Source organism: Acanthisitta chloris, unplaced genomic scaffold (genome assembly GCF_000695815.1).
Source record: "Acanthisitta chloris isolate BGI_N310 unplaced genomic scaffold, ASM69581v1 scaffold8050, whole genome shotgun sequence".
Taxonomy (NCBI): domain Eukaryota; kingdom Metazoa; phylum Chordata; class Aves; order Passeriformes; family Acanthisittidae; genus Acanthisitta; species Acanthisitta chloris.
The window spans coordinates 1-25,187 of NW_008653295.1; the positions used below are offsets into that span (position 1 = coordinate 1).

Sequence of the window (25,187 nt, forward strand, 5' to 3'; positions counted from 1 at the left end):
CTCCAACCCTGATGATTCTATGATGCTGCCCACAAGCTTTCTAAGCAACACTAAACATAATTTTTTTTGTCCTCAAAGATTTCAACATCCTTCCACAACAAGCAGTATGTGGAAGAATGCCTTTTCTCCTATTTACTAATTTTCCTTTCCATTATCAGCAATAGGAGGAAGATCTGCTCTCCTTCTGCTGGAACTGACATTAAAAATAACATCTCCCTAAACCTACCTCTTATGCTCTTTTATCCCACCCTCTCCCAAGAGATGGTACTGTCCCCTCCGTTTTTTCCAGTATCTACATATCCCAAAGCCAGTTAAGGAAATAAACTCCATTACAGTCATGTGACAAAACATTACTGGATACAACTGTGAGTCTGATAGGTAGTGAAATTACAAAGAGTATTCTTAAATTATACAAACTGGTAGACAGTAGGCTTTAATCTTAAAACGATGTATTTCTCATTTGCCTAACATAAAGTTGAGTTTACAGACAGAAATCATTTCTGCACTGCAATCTTATTTTTCCTCTTGGTACTGAAGACAAATGTTTTCCCTGACAAGTCACGATATCAGCAATTCCCATGAAGCAGCTAAGCCATCTGGAAATCCCTAGGGACACAGAAAAATCAAGGTGGAAGCTCAACTAAGGCTCTCACAGCTGACTTTTGGTAGTTGTCAAAAGTCATCAGATTTAACTAGAAGTAACAGCAGAGTTGAGAGGCAAACCCAGGTTTGCACCAAAACCTCTCCAAACACCTGTCTGGCTCCTCAGTGACAAGTTTTAAAGCCATGGTTAAATTCAGAAGTTTGCAAACACTGTGCTTTAATAACAAAACACAGGAAAATGAGCTTCTGAAAAATGCCAGCTTTAAGGAAAAAAATAAAGGGTCTTAAATTCAAAGGAAATATTTATGACATATATGGATATTTTTACTGTAGAATACTCTCTATAGCTTGTATCCTGTATAATTCCCATCTTCCAAAGATAGGTGAATAAATGGTGACTCTCAGTGTTACTTTAGGAAACCAGCACACTTGGAAACAGGCTGCTCTCACACTTCCCAGGTATTAATAGCTCTGTCTTCTCCTTTCTCTGTCATACCAGTATTTGCACCAAATTCCAGCAACACTTTATCTCTGGAAGTTCAGAAGTCCATGAGAAGAGTGCACAACTGCAAGGTTTTAATTCCAACTTCCACCTAAACAACCCTACTAGCAGAAGATGATCCAGGACAGACGAGAGGATGAAGAAGGACTGAAAGACAAGTTGGTCACTTGTACCATTAGGAGCTGTATCAGTGCAGAATCTGCTAACAGGGAATAAGAACTGTTTAACACTTTACAACATGTAAGTCTGTAACACTCTGAGTAGAAGTGATTCTGCTGAACATATCAATGTCAGCATCACGCTTGGAGTTCAGACAGTGCCGTAAAGCTGAGAGCCTTTCAGAGGAAATCTCGTATGTATGTACTCAGACACAGCCCCTGTCAGCCCAAGCCCATGCAGTTTGCCCCAGTGAGAACCAGCCAAGCCCAGCTCCCTGCAGCCCCACGCTTACCCGGACCAGCGCGTCGTCTATGATGTGATCCCGCCTCACTTTGAGCCGCAGATAGGGGTTGAGCTGCTGCCCTTGGACTAAGCTGTAGAGCACAGTGATGCGTCTCTCACTGTACATCCGGATCCTATTGTCATAGTACAATCCCAGGTTCTTGGTAACAGCATTCAATATGAAGGGACAGGTCATAAAGGAGAATTTGTTTTCTGTTTCTACTTTGAAGAAAGTGTAGTCTTTGTCCATTTCTAGAACATCATTCAGTGGTTCATTAATAAATTCTTCAAAAGGAATAAGTGGTTTTCTGCAATCTATAGTTTTAACACCCAGTTCAGTTTCCAGTGGGTCCACTCGAGGACCTTTTTTATTTCTTCTTTCCTCACCCAACAGCTCTTGGAGAGTTAGTTCACTTGATTCTGGGATGGGTTCTTCATCTTCCTCTTCATTATGATCTGTATCCACATCCCCTCCTACTACATTTGCATAGTAAACCATTTTCAAGCACTTTGAAGCAGCAACAACAGCATCATCATCATTCACTAGGTTACGACTACTGAACTCATTGCTTATGACTTTGTAAGTAATAAGCTGCTGAAATGTTTCCATCATTCTCCGAATTTGGTCTGCTCTGTACTTAGACCACAATCTGACCAGTTTTGCTTGAGCTGCAAGGGGCAGTTTGCTCATTGCTTTGCAAAACAAGGGTAGAGCCATTTCCAGATACTCTGGGCTATGAAGATTGCCATTCTCCATAACGATAATAAACAAATTCAGATAGTTAGGATCCCGAGAGTACACGTTATGGTAAGTCAAGTCACATTCCACATTAGGTGACAAGTACACGAGTGCATTTAAAAAGGCAGTTTCTATTTTTTCATTAGAAAGTAATCTATCATAGACCCGTCTGACTGCTTCAATATCTACAGACACTTCATCCGGGCCTAGTTTTTGGAGGTTATTATCTCCCTGTGTGTTGTCACCTATTCGTGACGACGAAGACGACGACGCGCCGGAATCCTCTTCCATCGCAGCAGCCGAACAGGCAGCCTTTTCCTTCTCATCTTCATCTTTATCTTCATCCTTCCCTTGAAGAGACTTGAGCTCCTCCTTGGTGTGCTGCTTGGCTTTTCGGAAACTCTGTACCAAAGCTTCAGCACTAGAAAACACTCTCCCAATCACCCGGATTAAAGGGGAATAATCCTCTTTTTCTCGACAAAGCTCAAGAATTTCATAGATCTTCTCTTCTGTTAGAAAAGTCACATCTATGGAAAGATAAAGATTTTATTAAGATCAAAATTAAAAAGATAAACTGTTTCTAATTTACTCAAGAACTCTGTGTGCCATATCGTCATTAGCACTGCAAAGAGTGTCAGTGCTGGATAAATCCAAGGCAGACACTTTATCATTTTGTTAGCATGAAGAATCATGATTCCAGTCACTGATTTTGTAAAGTACTTTATTCATGGATGTCAGAATGTGCACAATGGTGAAACGGTTTTGCTGTCAATTAACTACATTTGTTAACTATTTGTAACTAACTACACTTGTACTATTAACATTTGTAGTTAATAGTACTGTATCATCTAAACAAGAGCAATCAGGAAGATGCTGAAACTTGAAAAGACTTAGTAAGACTGTGGTAAAGTCTTCTGGTAAATCTGCACAGCTCATGTACAAGTCATCAAACTAAAACTAGACTATCCACCCCTTTTTGTAAACATAGCACATGTCTGTGGACTTCACACATCCTTTCTCCCTTATAAACTCATCTTAAGGAAAACATTCAACAATTTGCTTGTTGTATGTTAATGGGAATATAAGATCTCTTATTTCCACCTTTAATGTTTTCTGCAGCTGTTTTTATACTAAACTGATGCCTCAAAATCCTCCCAAACCCCAATACATGCTCAGCAATTTAAGCTGCTTTCTAAACTACACACACAGTGAGGCACGTGGGTTATTTCTTTGTATATTAGGCCTCACTGAGATAAACACCTTGGGTGTACTCATCAACATGCTCTTCAGGTGAAGAAGCTGTTCCAAATACCTGTCTGTCCTCCCTCTCCCCAAACTCCTGATATGAAATCAATCATGAGGAGGGTCCATTTGTAATTTGAAATCTTCCTTTCTCTTTAGAAAAGAGAAGGAGAAAATATAATTTATAGCTTTCTATGTTAGTTCTCAAACAGAACCCACAGATGCTTTTGCATCAGGTGATGATTTAGGGTAGGATTACCACATGATCAGGCTCTAAAAAGATACTCCAGTTTAAGCAGATTCTTCTGAACTGACACATAATTTAGAACTAAAACTGAATCTGTTTAATAGCATCTCTAGAGATCTAGAAAACACACATTACAGAACTGTATTCACCAACCATGCCAGAACAACTACCTCTGCAGAAAGAAGGAAATGCATCATTTTAATAAAGACCTGATATGCTAAAAGGACTTTGAAATGTGACTGCCTACACTGATATTCATTCCAAGCAGTCATTAAATGAAAAATACAAACTACATGATGCAAAGACAGACAACCTATTGGTTTCCACAGAGCCCCAAGCCACTCTTAAAGCACATATAACACAGGAAATATTAAGTTTATATCATGCTACTTAAGACTTCCAACCGATCTGAAGCCAGTGAAAAAGCTCCAAACTGAAACCTGTCCTGTTAAAAAGACAGCAGTATTGAAAACTTTATGAAAGGATTCAAGCTCAGTGCAGCACCTCTTACTTTTATCTGCTGCCACACATGCTCAGGAAGCAAAACTGGTCTAAAAGAAACTGCTGATACAGATGTTGTTCCATGCCACAGCTCCTCAAAACGAGGCCCTTAACCTCATGTTCACTGACTCTGGACCACAGAGGGTGTTCACAGCACAACAGTTATCAGCAGAAGTTGACAATTTAACAATATAAACACATTTCAGATTTGCACACTTAAAACAGGGGTTCCCCAGTCATTCTTTTAAAGGTTTCAGTATTTAAGGAACTAACCATGTGCTATTTCCAGTTCAAGTATTTAATATTACCATCAGCAGTTTTGTAAGAGCTCCAAGTCATACCCTCAGACTCTCCTGTAACTGAGCTGTCATAAGGGTCTGACCCTATTTGTACCTTTCAGCAGTGAGAACAGCTGGAGAAAAACAAACATAAGCAAAGTTTCCTTCTGACACAAGCCCATTTTAGCTGACTTGTGTCTATGTGAGCTTTTCCATGCTTTCTCCTCTCACCCCTCCAATTTCAACCAAGCAATCCAGTGAACCCATCTCCTCTCACACCTTTGAGCTGTCATAAGGGTCTGACCCTATTTGTACCTTTCAGCAGTGAGAACAGCTGGAGAAAAACAAACATAAGCAAAGTTTCCTTCTGACACAAGCCCATTTTAGCTGACTTGTGTCTATGTGAGCTTTTCCATGCTTTCTCCTCTCACCCCTCCAATTTCAACCAAGCAATCCAGTGAACCCATCTCCTCTCACACCTTCAGTCATACCTATTTCAACTAAGCAATGCAGTGAACCCATCTCCTCTCACACCTTATTCTCAGTCATACTCCATGACAAATCTGTACACAAAACCAAGCTTTAGCAGTGACCCTTGACTGTGAAAAAGACAGCATGTAATATCCATACACTGCAAACAACACACTCCCAGATTATCAAATTCATTAACTATATTTTCTTTATGTCTCATGGAAGCTCAGTGAGGACTGTGTGCTCCCTGCCTATCCACTGGCCTTCTGTGCTTCCAATCTAATGTTTTGGTGACCAAAGCTGAATAGTTTCCCAGGCAATTCTGACACTGGTTGTGAAATGGTGCTCTCTCTCTGACTACATTTGTAACTTTTTTATGTATTTGTGATTTCTCCATTTCCTTCTTTTTGGACTTCCATCTAAGATATTACTGAGATGCTGACAGCAGCCCCCACATACTTTCCTCAGTCTCAGGAAGGTAATTTAAGTAATTATTCCTGAGGGGTATTTCTTTCAATTTATTTAGAACTTGTAATCCTAGGTCAAGCACAAAAGCAAGGTACACATCCTTCTCCTTGGCTCTCTTAACTGAATTTCCCCCCAGTAACTGTTGTAGCACATGGACCTTACAAAACTTGAGAGCACTAGATTCACAGGACATTATCCAATTCCAAAGGTAATAAGTGTCAGATAGGCTTTAAGAATGCATTAATGCTCTCTGTCCATACAGCTACAAAGGAAGGTCAATACTTGTGCTGCTCCAGCTGAGGAAGTCTGGGTCACTGCTGCTGACAACAGCCTGTCTCTGGAGGTGGGCTGAGAAGACTCTTAAGATATCTACCTTGGGGAGAGGGGATGGTTAGAGAGAAGGAGGAAAATTCTGTATATGCAGAATTATATGTTCCATTAAAAATACACAAAACCAAGAGACAAATCACAAAACAGACCTAATGTGCCTCTTGCCCATCTAACACTACATTGCCTCCTGTTTCCCTTCCCTACTGTTTCCCTCTGTGCTCATTCAGATCACAAATAATTTGGGGACAAATTTATCCTTGCATCAGACAAAGAATGAACTGATGCTGGAACATCTTAGGTCTCTCATCATACAGCACTATGTTTTATTGCTCATTCTGTATGGCTTTTTAAGTCTTTGCTGGAAACAATTTCACCTTCTTTAACTAAAACAAACAAATCTGAACCTCTGTTTATACCACTCATTGCCACAAGCCTTAAAAAAGGTCTACTCAGAGGTTAATGGCTTTAATTTAATTTGGCCTGGGATTTCTGTTTGCAACAGAGGTTTGGCAACACAAACATTATCCTATTAGTATGTATTTACTATTCTAGAGAGTTTGAAAAGCTAAATAGAACTTAGAAAATATATTCAGAACAGTATCTCATTTTTGTAGACTAGCTTAGAAATAACTTAGCTTAAACTATTTTTACCTTAGTAAATATACTAAATATCATCCACTGTATTTTTTTTATTTGTTAAGTTTCTTAACAAAGAATCTGGAATTAGTTAAAGTACAACTTTCAGAACTCATTAACTGCAGAACAGCTACCAAACTAGCAAAACTGAAACATTTGTACAAAAGCACTTAAAAACCCCTTTCCATACTTGCAAAATCACTGTTCTCACAAAAGAACAAATGCACCTTGATTTGAACAGAGATGTGGTCAAGATCCATATTTAGAATTGGTGCTCAGCATTAATCCAGCCATTTTTCAGAATCCATAGAAAAACTCTTGACTGCCCAATCCTGTGTTGTACTTAAGAAGTCAGCAGAGCACCACCACAGGGAAATCTGTTGGCTTGTACTCAGGCACACCAAACTGTGTTTTGTTCTAGGAAAATTCTAAAATAACATCTTACCTTTAAAGTCATCTCTTGGGCCTTGCATGTCCTTCTTGTTCATTTTTCTGTCAGTGCAGGAATTGTTATGGGCACCTTTGGAATTGTTTTCTAGGTAAGCTGAGCTCGTTCCTTTCTTGGAGGGATGAGGATCACAGAGTTTTGCATTAATCTTATAAAGCTCGAGGGCCTTAATGGCTGCTGCATTGTTATCCATACGGAGAAAAGTTGGACAGGAAGCACAAAATTCATTCGTGCAGGCTTCATTTCCACAGCCCTCGGTTAACTGGTGGTAGTAGCGCTCTATTAGATGCTTTGCAGCTGCTCGCTTCCTGTAGCAAACAGTCAAACAGTAAGTACAAGGATTAGTACAGCTCCCACAGACAAAGCTCATCCAAAAGCATCAGCAAGGCAGAGATTAGTCAGGCACTGAAACACAAGATTTCTGTCGGAGAGGACACATCAGGAGACTTTTTTTAAACGCAGGATTCTCATCTTGACAAACGCGAATATATTTAACACAGTTTCATTTGTGGGTTCTATGTAAGACAAATTCAGTCTGCATAGTTTTCAGCTTTACATTGTGGTGCTAGTAGAGACAATCTTGCTCAGTTCTGAACAATTAGTTTCATTTGTGGGCTCTATGTAAGACAAATCCAGTTTGCACATAGTTTTCAGCTTTACATTGTGATGCTAATGGAGACAATCTTGCTCAGTTCTGAACAATCTCAGTGTGACTGGAAGAGAGCAATCTGGATGCAGAACAAGGCTGCAAGTGAAACAGAACTGGATCTCATAGAGGTGGTGAATCTAATATATAGTACTGAGGCATGGTTGCCACTGACAGAGAACACAATTAGGCAGCTAGTTAGCCATGCTATCCACACTACACCAATAAGATATAAACCCTTTCAAAATCTAAACCATTTCTAACAAGAGTCCAAATGACAAAATTATCATATATTTAGTCTATTTGTACCCATAGGAAAAATACTACTTGGTTAATCCAACTGATGCCAAAACCACAATCCCAGATGAGCTCAATGTTGAATATTCAGCTTAAATGAATTACATGGTTCTCTAAAACAGCTATTTGCCAAATCCTTTCTCCTGCCATTATAGGTGGCAAGTACATCAAAAATGACAGCTGCATTGCTGTACAAGTCCATGTGCTCAGTACTATACATACACACACAGAAGAAAATTCAACTGCCTCATTAATAAGGTCACAAACTTCTACAGAAACATGCAAATAGTAAAGAAACCACTAGAAAGCTGCAGGAAATCAGGACAGAAGCTGCATGCAGCACCAAGAGCACCACATCTGACCCCATTTTGGAAAGAAACCCCCACAGCTTGACTTCATTTAAGAAAACAAGTTACTAATGCAAAATACCAACCATGAAACATTTCACACATTTTGATTAGGCGTAAGAAGCCTTTTAGGCAACTTTAGTGACACAGCACTGTAACTATTAGAACATGGGAAGCAAGATTTTCATCAGAGATTGGGACATTTGCTTCAAGCTAAGTTCAAGAATGCACAGATGCTTCATAGAAGAAGTACTTGAGAACTGAAGAGCTAGACCCACTGGTGCTGCTCAGCACCTGCTGTACCTAGCTGTCAATACTGGCTGCATAAGTATCAGTTTCAATGCAGCTGCTTCCAAAAGGAAAATATTCTGAAGTGACTACTGAGGTGGATATCACTCAGTAATAACACCTTTGCCCATTCCTTTTTAACTTTCAAGATCTCATGAGCCTAGAGAAGAAAACCTCTTGAAAAGAAAGCTAATACCTTGATGTTTACCTGACCTTCTAAAGGCCCTAGTGCATTCCAAGACAAGAAAAAAATTGAGGAGAAAGGTTTCCCTGGCACCTCAAGATGGAGATGGAACACTATTTAAAAAAAAAAAAAAAAGGCAGCATAAGCAGTACCGTCAAAACTCTACTGTTCAAACAGGGAATAGATATATTCTAATCCAGGAAAAGAGTTGTAGTCTCTCCAATTTTTATACGTAGACTTAGAACAATCTGCCTCTCTCCATGTACATCTGAAAATAAGTGGGTTTTCTTTTTCTTTCATACTTCAGCCCAGAGGCTTTAAAAATAAAACCCACAAAGTGTTTTAATACAACTTAGACCAGTACATGATTTCAGGCATCTATTTCTGAATGCCAAGATTTTATGCTTTGCATTCTTGGCTTTCAATCATTCCAGACCTTCAGATTTAGAGTGTGAAATGTTGTCGTTTGTGAGCACCAAAGTACAATGTGAAAAAGCCTTTCTTTGTTAATATAGGATTTTTACACCTCAGCTACAGCCACCTGCCTCACCAGCATGCACACCTTCTTCAGTCACATATCCAGTCTGAATAATGTTATTTCAATGTATAAACACTGATATATTGACAACACATTTTACCATATTAAACAACACTCCACTTTAATTAGGGCATATGTGAGATGCCAGGAGATACAGCTAAGCTCAGACTTGTCTCTAACAGTCAACTTTTGAGGGACTCGATATTTTTCTTGTTTGCTTCTAATATTTAGCTATCAATCCTTCTCAAACACTGCCATGCCTACAGTAATGCTGTTTGTATAAACACATTCCTTTTGACTCGTGGCTGCAGACTCACGGACTCAAGTTCTGTGAAACTCTAGAGACAGAAGATCTGACTGAAGGTTGGATTTATTTCTTTTTCAGTCAATTGTGGAAGCTCACAATGTGGTGTACAACAGTACTAGAATACAGCAGTATTAGAATTTCATAGAATATCCTAAGTTGGAAGGGACTTACAGGAATCAAAGTCCAACTCCTGGCCCTGCACAGGACAACCCCAAGAATCACAACTTGTGCCTGAGAGCATTGTCCAAATGCCTCTTGAGCTCTGTCAGCCTTGGGGCTGTGACATCTTCCCTGGGGAGCTGTTCAGTGCCCAAACATCCTCTGGGTGAAAAACCTTTTCCTAACATCTAACCTAAATCTCCCCATACACAGCTTCATGCTGTTCCCTTGGGTCCCATCGCTAGTCACTGGAGAAGAGATCAGTGCCTGCCCCTGTGCTCCCCTTGAGGAAGCTGCAGACCACAACAAGGTCTCCCCTCAGTCTCCTCCAGGCTGAACAGACCAAGTGACCTCAGCCACTCCTCATGTGGTTTCCCCTCTAGACCCTTCCCCATCTTTATTGCCTCCTTTGGACACTCTGACACCTTAATAGCTCTTATACAGTGGTGCCCCAAACTGCACACATTGCTCAGTGTGAGGCTGCACCAGGGCACATTAAAGTGGAACAATCAGCTCCCTTGACAGGTTCAGGATGCTGTGTCTGATGCATCCCAGGACACGGCTGTCCTTCCTGGCTGTCAGGGCACACTGCTGACTCCTATTCAACTTGCCATTGGCCAGGACCCCCAGGACCCTTTCTCATCTCACTCCCCAGTCTCAATGTACATCCAGGGTTGTCCCATCCCAGGTGCAGAATCTTTAACTTGTCTTTGTTAAGCTTCATATGGCTGGTGCTTGCCCAGCCCTTTAATTTGTTTAGGTCTCTCTGCAGGGCCTCTCTGCCTTTGAGGCACTCAACAGCTCCTCCCAATCTAGTACCATTGGCAAACTTACCTAGTGTACCTTTGAGCCCTATGTCCAAGTCATTTATGAAGATGCTGAAGAGCTCTGGGCCCAAGCTGGAGCCCTGTGGAACCCACCAGTGACTGGTCACCAGTTTGACATAACCCCATTCACCATAACCCTTCGTGCCTGACCCATCAGCCAGTTGCTCACCCACTGCATGTGTTTATCCAGTTAAATGATGGACATTTTGTCCAGAAGGATACTGTAAGAGAGTATCAAAAGCTTTACTGACATCTAAAAAGATTATATCAACTAGGTGGGTTACCCTGTTGTAAAAGGAAATTAAGTTTGACAAGCAGGACTTTCCCCTCATGAACCTGTGCTGGGTGTGACTGATGACTGACTGTACTGTCCTTCAGGTGTTTTCAGTAACTCCCAGAATAATCTCCATAATTTTACCAGGCATTGAAGTGAGACTGACAGGCCTGTAGTTTCTTGCCCTTCTTGAACACTGGGACAATGTTTGCCAGCTTCCAGTTGCCTGAGACCTCGCCAGATTGCCAAGATCACTGAGAGGGCTCATGATGACATCAGCCAGCTCTTGGAGTATTTTTGGATGAATCCCATCAGACCTCACAGACTTATAGGGACCCATCTCTCCCTGGCAACTATTACACAGACTTTTGACAGGGCCTCAGATAAATTATTTAAGTAAATAAAAAAAGGTGGAGACAAAGTGAGGATACCTAAGAAGGCAGAACAGAATTTACTGAGCCTTCCACAAGAGTTACCCTTACTGAGGTCCACTGATGAAAGCATTTTCAATTCTGAGTGAGTCAATGTGTGATTTTGCAGAATATAAGATATTCCATACCACACTCCCACTGAGGTAACTCAGGAATTAGTATCACTGTGCAGTGCCAACAGCCCACATTTCCTATCGTATTCAGCAAAAAGCATGGGGCACACCTATGTTCTCCAGAAGTGAAAACTTCATCTCTTTTCTTCTGCTCATTTAGCATGCAGAAAACTGAAGTTCTTGGCCTGAGGCATTAAAACTGGTTCATCAAGTGAGGTAACACAAACCCCTCTCTATTCTTGGCTCATGCTGTGAAGACTGCAGATCCCTTTAAGTTCCTACAAAGGGATCTAGAGAAGAGTAACTGGTCCCTCAGAAACTCAAGGACCAGTTTACTGTACATCACCTATAACAGTTGCTGTGTGCTAAGGCTGCAGGGACTGACTTGCATATACTTTTCCAAATACTCATATTGTTGTTGCACATCCAAGTATGAAACTGCACTGGTGTGGCTGCAGCTGTAAACATTTCAGAGGCATATCCCAATGCCTTAAGCATAACTTCCCACACACTGGGCCCTGTATAACCTCCTCAAGCAATGCACACTCTTCAGTGAGGAGGTGACACACCTCCAATAGACACCAACCTCCTGCCCCAAAGTCCAATATAACCTCCTCAAGCAATGCACACTTTTCAGTGAGGAGGTGACACACCTCCAACAGACACCAACCTCCTGCCCCAAAGTCCAGCAACTTTGCAAGTATATTTTTCTGCTTACAATGAAATTAGTATTCACTGACTCACTTTTGTAGTACTTAGAGAAAAAAGAATGCCTTTAGGCTGTCTACTTGTTCTTTAGCTATAATAAAAAGCCAGATAGTAAGTACTTTGCATTTGTAACTTAAATGCTGCCAAAACTGTGGAGTATCACTAGAAACATGCACCACTGAGTAAAGGTGAACTGGGCTGCATTTCTGGTAGTCATTTTTGAATGTCTAAAACCCATAAAAAAAAAAATATTTGCAGATTGGTTCAAAAACTCCTAAGAAACAGCACCTAATTTGTTTTTCTCAAATACTTTAAACTAAAAAGAAATATCATGTAAAGGAAACTTTTTGTGACAGAAAAATGTAAGTTTAAACTTAAGAGATTTTAGAAAAGCAAAGTATTTTGAACCAAGTTTAGAACCTTGCCTGAAGCTGAAAATATCTGCATAAATACAACATTTTTGCTTTTAAGTTTACCTAAATTTTAGAAATATGCATGAATGTTTCTTACTTGTCTGGAAACACCAGCATGAACCGAGATACTTTTGAAAGGTTTCTGCTTGGGACACAACTAGTTTTATACTATTTCCTCACAGAAGTCTCACACTGGGCAGGAGTGTTGATCTGCTGGAGGGCAGCAAGGCTCTGCAGAGGGATCTGGACAGGCTCGATCAAGGCTGGACCTGAGGCCAACTGTGTGTGGTTCAAGAAGGTGAAGTGCCAGGTCCTGCCCTTGTGTCACAACAGCCCCACACAGTGCCACAGACTTGGGGCAGAGTGGCTGGAAAGGTCCCTGGTGGAAAAGGACCTGGGGGTGCTGTACAACAGCAGAATGACCATGAGCCAACTGTGCCCAGGTGGCCTAGAAGGCCAATGACATCCTCATCTGTAACAAAAATAGTGTGGCCAGCAGGACCAGGGAAGTGGTTGTCCCTCTGTACTTGGCACTGGTGAGGCCACACCTTGAGTACTGTGTCCAGCTCAGGGCCACTCAACTCAAGAAAGACACTGAGATGATGGAGTGTGCCCAGAGAAAGTCAACAAAGCTTGTGAAGGGTCTAGAGAGTAAGTCCTACGAGAAGTGGGTGAGGGAGTTGGTGGTGGTTTAGCCTGGAGAAAAGGAGGCTCAGTGGAGACTTTAACACTCTCTACAACTACCCCAAAGGTTGTAGCCTGGTGGGGCTCAGCCTCTTCTCCTGGGCAATTAGTGACAGGCCAAGAGGACATTGCCTCAAGCTGCACCCACAGGAGGTTCAAGTTGGACATCAGGAAACATTTCTTCACTGAAAAGGTTGTCAAGCTTTAGAACAGGCTGCCCAGGGAGGTGATGGAGTCATCATCTCTGGAAGTGTTCAAGAAATGACTAGACATGGCACTTAGTACTATGGTCTAATTGATAAGGTGGTGATTGGTCAGAGGATGGACTCTATAACCTTGGAGGTCTTTTGGACCTTGATGGTTCTAAGATTGCTTCAAGATGGTTTGTTTTAGTAAATGGCAATTTACAATGGTCTGTTTTACTACAGCTATTAGGAACTCAGAAGTGCCAAAATGTTCATAAGCTATTTTCTTAACACAAAAAACAACCAAGCAAGAAAACTATTAATATGCATGGAAACAAGAAAAAAAAATTATGTTTGTCCTTTGCATAGGAAAAATCAAGGGAACAGTTTGTTTAGTATTCATAGCAAAACAACTTTCAGTATGTGCATTAACAGACAGACATAAAGAGACATCTGCAAGTTACACTACACTTTGGAAGTAAGATGACCAGCGGATCAAAAACTGTTGAAAAAAGTGTGGGTTGTGGATGGACAACATCTTTGTGAAGTTAAATATTGCTTTTTTGAGAGTTCCAGGTTCAACCCTTGCATGTTCTGTTTAGTCAGGGTAAGAACAGCAGTGCTGGAGAAGACAAGCTTCCAGGAAAAGCACTGCCCACCCAGACCCTTTGGAAGTGCCAAACACTCTGCCCAGAGCTGGAGCTGAGCCCTCTGTCCCAGCAGTGTTGTAAAACCTTTAGCCTGTCCCAGCCACTGGCAGCACAGCCAATGTGCCGCTGCAAACGTCCACGGGCACAGAGCTCACGTTTCCCAAAACTCATTCTTCCCAGTGTGGTGGGCCCCATGAGCTGGGGAGCAGTGTGAACCCCTTGGACCCTACTGGCTTCCCAAGGGACCTCTGTCCCCACTCTTCCTCCAGGAAGAGTGAACATGAGAAGATCTGTCCTGGCTATATGGAGCAATGCAGGAAGACTGTTAGAGATTGGGGCTGAAGAACACAGTCAGCATCTCTGATAATCTTGTCTCAGAAAAATTACCTTGCTCCAGTTCTATTAGAAAAGCAGGGAGGAGTTTCAAAATTGTCAACCACCCCATCCACAAAAGCAGAGAAAATGAAAGATGAATGCACAGATATCAAGAGACCCAAACCTTTGCCTTGGTGTGTGACAACACAGAACAGAGTGAAAACACATGAATAGGTAAGAAGTTATTGTTAAAGTAAACAATTAAACTACGTAATTTAGTGCTGAAGAAGTTTTAAGACAGTTATACTAATCGAAGCTGAAAATCAATGGAGACATGGGACAGCAGCAGTCAGAAGATCTTGATCTTAAAGATTCAAAGACCTGAATGAATGCTGAGGTAAAAACACTCCTGACTCTGAGCTAGTAGCACAGTGTTCATCATGTGCAGATCTTTGAAAAGCTTGGAATAAGCAAGACTTACCCAAGGAAGATTCTGCTGTGTAAGAATCTGAGAGTACTTTTAAAAAATGTATTTTCATTCACACATGTAAAACATATGTGACTATGCTCTTGGTATAAAGCTTTGCAATGCAAAACACTTCAGAGACAAATAAAGCAATTATATCAGCCAACCAGAGCAAAAACAACCATTCATCGTGAAAATAACAAAATGCTTGCATAAGTTCTTGCGTTTACTAATGAACTTCAGGCATGCAAATAACACAGTAACTATTTCAGCTACACAGTAGGTCACAGCTGTAACACCCAACCTGCCCTTCCTCCTTATGTAGCAAGAGCAGCTATGCAGCAGGGCTGCAAAAATTCTGTACTTCTGAAGAATTTAGTTTCACAAATATACTGCATAACTACTACTCCAGTATGTGAATCCCTACAGCTTCACTGGCTTACAGCTATTTTAGACAGATACCTGAAATCTATGAAGTCTGATCATTGTTCTGCACCAAAAAAAAAGTACTCAGCTATCACACAGAAAAGCTTACTACTGCAGATTATTTTTTCAGGTTCAGTTTTAAGTAGAATAAATCACACACACAAAAAAAAAGTGTCAAATTACTAGAACCAAAAAAAGTTTTACTGCTTTTTCCTTCTGATTTATCATAGGTCCTTACAGAGCCTTTGACTCACACCAGCCTACATGACTTGTTCTGACACACCTTTCCTTACAGTGTGTAAAAAGCAGTAGTCCAACTGACAACATCCAGAGTGGACTACAGCCAGTCTGCAGGAACAATAAAACCCAGTGCAACACAGGCTGCTACTGGAGCAGGAAGAAGACCATGGCAGAGCTTTTGGCCTGCAACCTCTAACACATGTCCACACAGTGACAACCAGTCACCTCTCAGGTCTGGACCCTGTGACCTGCACTCCTAAGAAAGTCGGCACTTCTGGAACAGATGGCATGGGAGAAGGAAATTTGGCATCCAGAAGAAATGCTCCTCCTAGTGCAAGGAAAGGCTTCACTGCAGTGTATTGCTAAAAGCACAGCAGAAAAGCATTCCCTGCTGCCTCATCACTTTTAAGGTTAGGTATGCAGTTCATTGTGGGGGGGACTCACCTCAGTTTTGCTCCTCCCCAAGTTGGACAGCTACAGCAGAGAAGTCCTTGAGCAACTCACACTATGTCCCTAGCCTGCAAAACATCCTGGAACTGGCATTCAGCCCAGGGTGTGTAAAATGCTAGACCACTTGGGGGGAAGGCGTGCAGGAGACAGTTTAAGGTCAGAGAAGTTGTTTGTGGCAGAAAAGAAATGAACCCAGACCCTTTGAAGCCTCAGACAGTACACTCAGCACTGGGCTACACTCCCTCTATTATTTTGGAACTTCTGCTGTAAGCCAGAAAAGCAGAGTTTGTGGTTTTCCTATTTGAGTTCTATGAGAGGACAACTTGAATAGCTAGAAAAGAATCTTTGTTTGCTAACTCGCAGAAGAATAAAGTCTCAAATAACTTCTTTTTTAAAATGGTACTCTCATTCCTGAAACCCTTTTAAATTTTAAATTGAAATGAACATTTCAGCCCATCACATTCTTGCTTCTGGTTAACCTTACCTGCTGGGCTAATGAAGATGGACAAATACAAGGCTCAGAACTGTCAGCAAGATGCTATGAGAATACTGTTTAGTGAAAGAAAGCCAGTTTTCTGTTTCTAGAAGTAACAAGATTAGCTAAATTAAATTCACCAAATTAAATCAGTTTTTTTTCCTTAGTTCAACAATCCATCTGCCACAACAGGTATCAGCAGGTATTGTGCTTTAGTACTGAAGTGCCTTCAAACCCATGCAAAATGTTAGTGAACAGCAGGTAGAAATTACACCCCTACTGTCAAGCCTGAAAACAGGCCTCAAGATTTCTGACACTGTATTATGCTACCATCTACTGGTTCACGTTAAACTAAACCTCTGAACTTTCCCTTTAACTCAGTCACCCTCAAAAAACATCACAGTTTCTACAGAGGCTTATTTTTTCCATAGAAAAATACTAACTTGAAAATTACTAAGGTACACAATTCTACCCAGCTTGTGTCTCCTTTCTATTAAGCAGATGCAAGAGTATCTGTTACATATGTTCAAAACATTTTAAAACAAGAGAGACCAAACTCATCCTCTCGTTGACTTACATTCGGCTAGTTTCAATGTTCTCAGAGTGAGGTTCTCCTGGTGATCTGCAAAGACAGAAACAAAACCTTAAGCACCATTTGCTATTTTAAGTCAATGCAATATGAAGAGCCATGAAAGGTGAAAAGGGATGATAATGTATTATTGCCACTAGAACCATCAACTTTTAGACACTTCAGATTTAATTTTACCAAACTCCAGATCACAGTTTCTAACACAAAACCTGACAGTATAATGAAGCCACATTTCTCTAAGGAGGACAGGACTTTTTCCCCACTGCTGATGCAACAGCAGCCACTAGAGAAGAGATGTGCTGGCAGGACTTCTGTACAGCTGAACACTGCACCAGTTCTGGGCTATTCTTCATAACCACTTCTGTAACCAAAACCTACACTCCAAGTTTATCAGTGATCAACCACAACAAACAGCTTCTCTACACAGCTAGACTCTTAAGAAGCAGCAGGTTCCAACAGAAGCAGGTTCCAACAGAAACTCAGGTAAATTTCATGTCTCTCTCCACCTGAATTTATGGGCAATCTCACAGATTCTGTTCCTTCATTCCAGCCAAGAGATCAGCCAGCAATATTCCGAATTAAGTGTTACTGCCTGGCATTTTTGAACACAAAAGCAGAACCTGTGTTCAGCTTATTTTAGTGTAATTTAAGGGGTATAGCTCCACACTAGAATCACAGAACCAGCAAGGGTGGAGGAGACCTCTAAGATCATCAAGTCCAACCATTAACCTGCCACTGCTGGAACCCCTAAACCCTAAACCAGATCCTCCAGGGTCAGATCCAGACACCTCTTCAACACCTCCAGGGATGATGACTCCACCACCTCCTGATCTGATGTTCCAGTGCCTGAACATCCTCACATGGAAAACATTTTTCCTAACATCTGATCTGACTCTCCCCTGTCTCAGCTTATGGCCATTCCCTCAGTCCTCTCCTTGCAGGTGTGGCAGAAGACACTAAGTTAAGTAGGCTAAATTATAGGTACTTAAGCTTCTCCTTATTCCCACCTTCTTCCTTAGGACAACACTGACTCAAAAAGTTAACTTTTTTTGGCAGTATTTTTTTCCTCCCTTTGAGCCTTGCCCCTAGCCAGTGAGTTTGCAGCCAGATAAGGGAGAAGACAAGGCAGTCCAAATGCAGCAGTTTTGAATTCAATAGCCTAGAAAACTTTATTGAACCTTTATTTGGATGTGGATTTTGGGACAGATGACCAGAACTGCCATGCTGGACATACTGTGCAAGGAGTGGAAACTGAGTACAACCATTACAGTAAACCTCTGTAGCTTAGATGAACAAAAATGCCTTTCATGACAGCTCTCAAAACAGAAGTGAGTTAAAATCTGCAAACAGAACTCACTTTGTAGGTTTCAGCAGAGTCTGCTGGGGGACTGCAGTTAGGACAGCTAAACAACTTTCCCACAGCTTTACCAGGAAAAGAACTTTGCTCACAGGAAAGGAATTTCTAAATTTCTCTCTTTACTGTATGACTATCTATACATGCTATTGGAAATCTCGACCTGTAGCCTGATACATTCCCTTTTTCCTGTGTTCCATTGTGCTACCTCAGTGCATGGTCCTCCCTAAAAATCCTGGACTGTTCTCTGAATTCTGCACTAAAATCTTAGTCCCCTTACTGAAATACCAGATCTTAGCAACCTTCTCAATTTAGCCAAACAGACCCAGTGCCTAGAAAGCATTTCTGGCAGAAAACTTATAATTCCTAGGCTAGCTGGATCCTGAGCAGTGACAGATGATGCAGAACACAGGAAATGATTTGTTTATATTTCATTAAGCTACAAAACTTAACTGACACTAGGGACAGAATCTGAACTTCCTAGCCAACAAACTTTATATTCATGCTTAAAATGCCAATACCCTCTAACAGGAAAATAACATTAAAACTGCCCAATCTCAGAATTTGGTCTCTATTTATTCCCTCCCAATTATGTTTCCCTTACTCATTAAGTTCAGGACTGAGAAGACAGTTGAAGATAAAAGTAATGCTCAGTAGCAAAACAAGTAAAAGCTTCACTACCCTTCAATTCCAGTGGCCAAAACGAGCCACTAATGCTGTACAAAAAGAATCTCTTTTTTTTCCCTTCAATTATTCACCTAACCATGTAAGTGTTAGAAGCCACACAACCTGATGAGCAGTGGAAGGACAAGTGTTTCTACTCATACTGGCCACCTCCTCTGTCTACTTACTTTGACCCCTTAAGGCATTGCCATCTTTATTTTAGTATTAGGAAATACAACATGAAGCTCTGGGTGAGAGCAGTGCTGTGAAAATATGAAAATACTGGAAGTTATGAATATGAAAATCCAAGTGAAATACTGGTGTTAAAAGCATCAAGACTACTAATCACTTTGAGACTTTAAAATAAATAGCAGTATGAAGAATTAGAGAAAAAGAGCAGATTGGCAGCTAAACTCTGCATTTACAAAAGGTAGCCTGGTGATCTGCAGTACAGACATGTAAACACAGCTATCAGTATATCCAAAATCTTTTCCTATCCTCATCATTTCGAGAATTTTATCTGGACTGAGAACAGAGAGTACACTTCAGTACATGTTATTCTGAAAAAAAACCCCAAAAATGAAAAAGGATCCTTCTACAAGATGAATGATGTAAGCCACGAAAAAGTTTCAGCAAAGTTCAGAAAAAATAAAACCTAGCTCAGTCAAAAAAGGTTTGGTCCTCTAAGATAAGTGATTCTACAGAAAACAAGGACCAAATTCCTTCAGTTTATTGTTTTCTATAGCATGAGCAGACCTACCATATTAATGCACACGTGTGCTGGTTTGGGCTGGAGTGGAGTTAACTTTCTTCCCAGTGGTTAGTATGGGGCTATGTTTAGGATTTGTGCAGAGCACAGGGTTGATAATGCAGAGATGATTTGTTGTTGCTGAGCAGAGCTCACACAGAGCCAAGGCCTTTGCTGCTTTCTGTACTGCCACACTGGGGAGGGAGTTGGGGGTACATGGGAGATTGGGAGGAGACACAGCTGGGACAGGTGACCCAACCTGACCAAAGGGATATTCCATACCATAGCACATCATGCTCAGGGGATAAGGTGGGAGGCAGAAGGAGGAAGGAGGGACATCTGGAGTGATGTGTTTGTCTTCCCAAGGAACCATTCCATGTGCTGGTCCCTGCTCTGCTGGAGATGCTGAACACCTCCTGCCCATGGGAAGCAGTGAATGAATTCCTTGTTTTGCTTTGCTTGTGTGTGCAGCTTTTGCTTTCTCTATTAAACTGTCTTTATCTCAACCCATGAGCTTTTCTAGCTTTTATCCTTCCCATTCTCTCCCCCATCCCGTTGGTGGGGGAGTGTGTGAGTGGTTGTGTGGGGTTTGGCTGCTGCTACAACATGTTAACTGGATTGTAAAAGGTTTCAAATGGCAATGTAAGCACCAAATAAAAGGAGCTTTCAACAGTCATTAAAACAACGTGGAAGATCAACCTAATTACAGGAAATGTAGTTGTTTGTTGAGAAGCTGTTTATTCTGCAATACCCAACTGCTTACAAACAAGATACCTTGTTATTCCTCTGAGCAGGCAACAGTACTGAAAAACAACTATATAGTACAGCAAGACGTCCTTTCACCATGCTTAAAATCTGAAACAAGAGTTCTGTTCAGAGAAAATCTCAGAGCAAATGCTCTTAAAAATTTCAGCTTTGAATTAGATTGTAGATACTGATCACAAGGCACCAACTAATCTGAATACTGCAGTATGAACGAGGAAATTCAAACGGTGGCTCATTTCCAACAACACAGGGAGCAACTTCGCTCTGCAAGTCACTCCTTTACCTCCACCATACCTCTCTAGGAGGGAGAAGTAAAGCAATGCATGCTCACACACTTGAACATCAGCATGCCTCCTGGACAAATACTGCTAAAAAAATCCGAATGAATTGCTTAGATAAGTAAGCTAAACAATTTATACAGAAATTCAGCATGATAGTAAAAATTAGCAGAGACCTTTAAGTGGTAGTGTTGTTCTTAAGCAGAGTATCATGGAGCAGTCAGGGACAAACAAAGTGAGCTCTGAAATCACTTAGCAAGAGCAGAAGTCAACTCTGCCAGATGACTCATCTTAAACAAACACTACAACTTAACGCTATTTATAAAACTAACATCATGCCATACAAATGAAATACTTGAAAATAAACATTATAGTAAACAGCTGCTGAGAACTGACCCGATGTGCTCCACACTTACCTTTTACAAGCTGTGGCCATTCGGTGACATCAGGGTGATCACAATTTTGAGTCACTGATCAAAACCGCGCTGTCACACCAGTCCTGTCGCACGCCGGGCTAAGCATAAGCTTAACAACTCTAAATAGGTAAAAATAATTTAGTTAAAAGGCCTTCCATATTATTTTCAGCCAGCCTACTAAATAAAAACCCACATAAAGCAGAAGAACAAAAGCGATGCTAAGTGTTGTTTTATCAGTGAGATTAAGACCTACTACAGTCATTCTTGCATGGCATTTCTACAACTTCTAGAATACACTCAACTGGTGAACTTGAAAATTCAGCAAATTATTTTTAGGCTCTCTAAGAAAACTAAATCCAATCTCCTGGACCAGAGGAAAGCACCCAACGCCAAGAGAAGAAGCATTCAAAGATCTGTAGGCATGTGCATAAACATGAACTGTAATTTCTAATTACAATAAAATTCCGTTAGGTGTTTCCCTGCCACAACTCAATGAACTTAGCTTCTCAGCAAGGCTCTGTTCCCAGGAGAGCAATGAGCACCTTGCACTTGGTTCTGTGCCTCTCCCCAAAAACGAAGTAAGCTCCAGCTACGTCAAAGTTTGAGCGGAGCAACCTTGGCTATCTGCGGCAAATCTTTTAGGTTCTTTGCTCCGTTTATGCCGTGTGTCCTCTCTCCTCTCCCTTAAATTGTCAAAAGTGTATTTTACCTGTCACTTGTTTCCTGTGATCTGGCTCCCCCGGTACAAATTGAAGGGTTGGTCCTTTACTTTGTCACGCAGGTGGCAGCCAATGATCACTCAGCAATACTCGTGCCCAGAGCGCCCTGGGACCACCCCAGCTGATTACTTCCATGGCTGAAAAGGAACCAGTTAGTCTCTTACCTACTGCTATTATCTACTCTAAACTAAAGTTAACTGATAAATATTTCCAAACATAACGCTCCACACTCAATTCATCCCATCCTCGCTCCCACCCAAGCTCCTAAGTGCACTGGACAAAGCCTGTAAGGAAAAAAGGCTCTGATGGCGAGTCAGACCACAAACAACATCATTCACCTTCTGATTCAAACTGAAATGCTGTTACTGTATTTAGGAAATACAAAGTTCTCTTACTTCCTCTACACAGCAGTAGCTATGAAGACAGACCTCAGCAGGGTCTCCTGAGAAGTTTATTCCCGTGGTAACCCAGCTGAACCCACATTTGCAGGTTGCCATGCAGCAAAAGCCTCACACAGAGCCAAGGTGCACAAAGCTACTGAGGACACACCCGCAGCCACCACAACCTGGTGCAAAATACTAAGAGCACATCAGACAGCTTTAAGTGTTTCAGTAAAAACCATTTCTTTCTGTAGTGCACCTTCTTTCGAGCTTCCGTCCAACTTATGACAAGAGCCTGTCAGGTTTGATGAGCAATTAAGCATTCTCGGTGCTAATTTGTATCTGTTGACTTGTCAGAGATATGAACTCACTGATCATGGCTCATGGTTTTCTAAAGTTTGTCAGAAAAGCTGCTGAGTTTTGTCATCCTACTACAATTTGCTGTTCTGCTACAAACTCTGCACAGAACAAAACTTGCCTTAGTTTCAGAATGAAGCTTGTTAGTTTTATCGGGTACATTCCCTGAGGTAGGAAAAGTGCAATTTAATTATTTTAACATCAGTAATTGAGTGTTCTCACCTAAACACAGGTGAGAACCTAAGGTAAAAAAAGAAGCAGAATACCAAAAATCTCCAAAGCAGAGGTTCTCCAGTGGTTTACAGGTATAAATTGTCAAAGTTTAACTGAGTCAATCCCAGAACACAGTACAGTGAATAAACATCACTTGGAAAGGTTCCTTGTCTGTCAGCATTAAAGGACAAACACGGTAAAGGTCTTCAAATTAATGTTTGCTGACCATCTGCTGTACAGAGAAGCAAACAGCAAAGCCAAGATGCTGATGAAAAACTAAGAAGCTGTAAAACATTGCTTATGGCATGTTTAACTGAGTCAATCCCAGAACACAGTACAGTGAATAAACATCACTTGGAAAGGTTCCTTGTCTGTCAGCATTAAAGGACAAACACGGTAAAGGTCTTCAAATTAATGTTTGCTGACCATCTGCTGTACAGAGAAGCAAACAGCAAAGCCAAGATGCTGATGAAAAACTAAGAAGCTGTAAAACATTGCTTATGGCATTCTGATTGGGTTGTACAGAGAAGCAAACAGCAAAACCAAGATGCTGATGAAAAACTAGGAAGCTGTAAAACATTGCTTATGGCATTCTGATTGTTTACGACTGGGAAATGTCCCTTTTGGGCAAGCCATAGCTTTAAGGGAGCAGATACCTATTCCAGTACTGCTGTTTCCACTCTGCCCAAGTAACTGTGAGCATTCTGGTGAGAGGACAGGGGTACAATCACTCTCTAAAGCCTCTCTGGTTGGGAAACTTGCATTCTGTCTGACTGCTGGAAGTACCAGCTCATGTTCTGGAGCGTGCCAGATCAATCACTCCCTACCTAGACTTGGTCCTCTATCACCCAGACTGTGGGCAAAAGCTTATTACAGTCATCTTCCACTCGAATGGAAGCATGTTACAACAAGAAGCTGACAACAATCTGAGTAAAACAAGGGTTTCCTGAGGCTCTTTCATATGAACATGACTGACAACAGTGAAGGAACACATGAAGTGTTGGTGTTGAGTTCACACACCACCAGATTTTGGAACGTGAAAAAATACACACAAAAAAGGTGGCAGCTCCACAATCACAGCCAAGACAAGTTTGTGCCAAGGCCTGACACAGATCCAACTCTCTAGTAAGATTTACACACCACTGAACATAGTATCTACAGCAGCTCTGTGAAGAGAAGCAGTATCTGAACTGCCACAAATCTCCCTGAGCTGAAGTTAACTCATGCAAGTTTTGTAGTGAAATTTGTATCTACAAATTGAATTTATTGTAGGTCAGAGCTTTGAATCAGGTAGTTGCAGCATTTCTAATTTGTTACACGATACATTAAAACTAGACCTAATGTACTGGGGTCTAAAAATCTCATGCTGCTTTTCAACAACCTAGATGCAAAAAATCTTAATGAATCATTTTCCCTTTCTTTCTCCTCCTTGTCCTACCTTCCCCACCTATCCCTGCTGCCACTCCTGTGGGACAGAACATGACTGGCAAGGACTCCCTAGCACAGATGAAAGAATTAAGTTCTCTAAAATCTTACTCACTCATGCATCAGCAGAGCAGTGTCTGCTGGCACACACACCAACACGTCCAAACACAGGGTGGGTGGTGGACCAGACTGCCAAAGATCCCTTATTCTGAACCCAGTTTGAACAAAGGACATTTTGACTGCTTGATACAAACAAGGCAGAAAAATACAAAACTGCTAAGAGCTTCAAAGGACACTACTTCATCAGGAAAGGAAAACCACACTGATGAATACACTAACATCTTGGAAAAGGGTATTATGAAGAATAGGAAAGTGGCCTAAACCATCTGCTTCTGTGTCACAGAAATTCCTTTACAAAAAAACCCCTCTGTTAGTCACTTACCTTTGAGAAGGTAGGTACAGCAGCCCCAGGGCAGAAATTTATTCTGATTATTCAAAAGGATTTCGCTGGTCTGCACTGTCATGATCAGCATGGGTTACAGCTAAGGCTTTCACAGACACCCAGAGCAGCTGAAGGTATCAAACCAAGTTTGTGGCTGTGGAATATGTCTGAGAAACCCGAGAGAGCTGCTGGGCTCTGTGGGACTGGGCAGGCCTCAGTGCAGACACATCTGTGTCTGCCTAGTGACTATTACAAGAGGTAAAATCAACCAGGACTGCAACAAGCCCTATTATAATTAGGAAGACAATACACAAGATCCATGTCCTCAAAGAATGTACCTGATAAACCTTGTCTGGCTCGGACCAGCCCTCACTGAGAGCAAACAGATAAATAATGCTCATGCAGTGATCTGGAACAACACCTATTTCTCCAGGGTGGCAAAGGTGAATACTTTCTGAAAAGAATGTCCCTATCAACTCAGAAAGGGGGAGGAAATAAATGAGGGAAAG

At 41.3% G+C, this 25,187-nt stretch overlaps 1 protein-coding gene across 1 annotated transcript in view; it reads right to left on the reverse strand.

Annotated features, from left to right (window-relative positions):
* Nucleotides 1–1,556: 1,556 nt before the first annotated feature.
* LOC103807625 (ubiquitin-protein ligase E3A-like) overlaps nt 1,557–25,187 on the reverse strand; it is a gene marked incomplete at its 3' end in the record, with an annotated part of 29,340 nt that continues 5,709 nt past the window's right edge. Inside the window, exons 2-6 of the mRNA XM_009080369.1 lie at nt 21,852–21,998; nt 21,143–21,261; nt 16,907–16,951; nt 6,904–7,214; nt 1,557–2,812 (exon numbers count right to left, since the gene is read on the reverse strand). Coding sequence (XP_009078617.1) covers nt 1,557–2,812; nt 6,904–7,214; nt 16,907–16,951; nt 21,143–21,162 — 1,632 coding nt within the window. The remainder of the gene's footprint in view (nt 2,813–6,903; nt 7,215–16,906; nt 16,952–21,142; nt 21,262–21,851; nt 21,999–25,187) is intronic.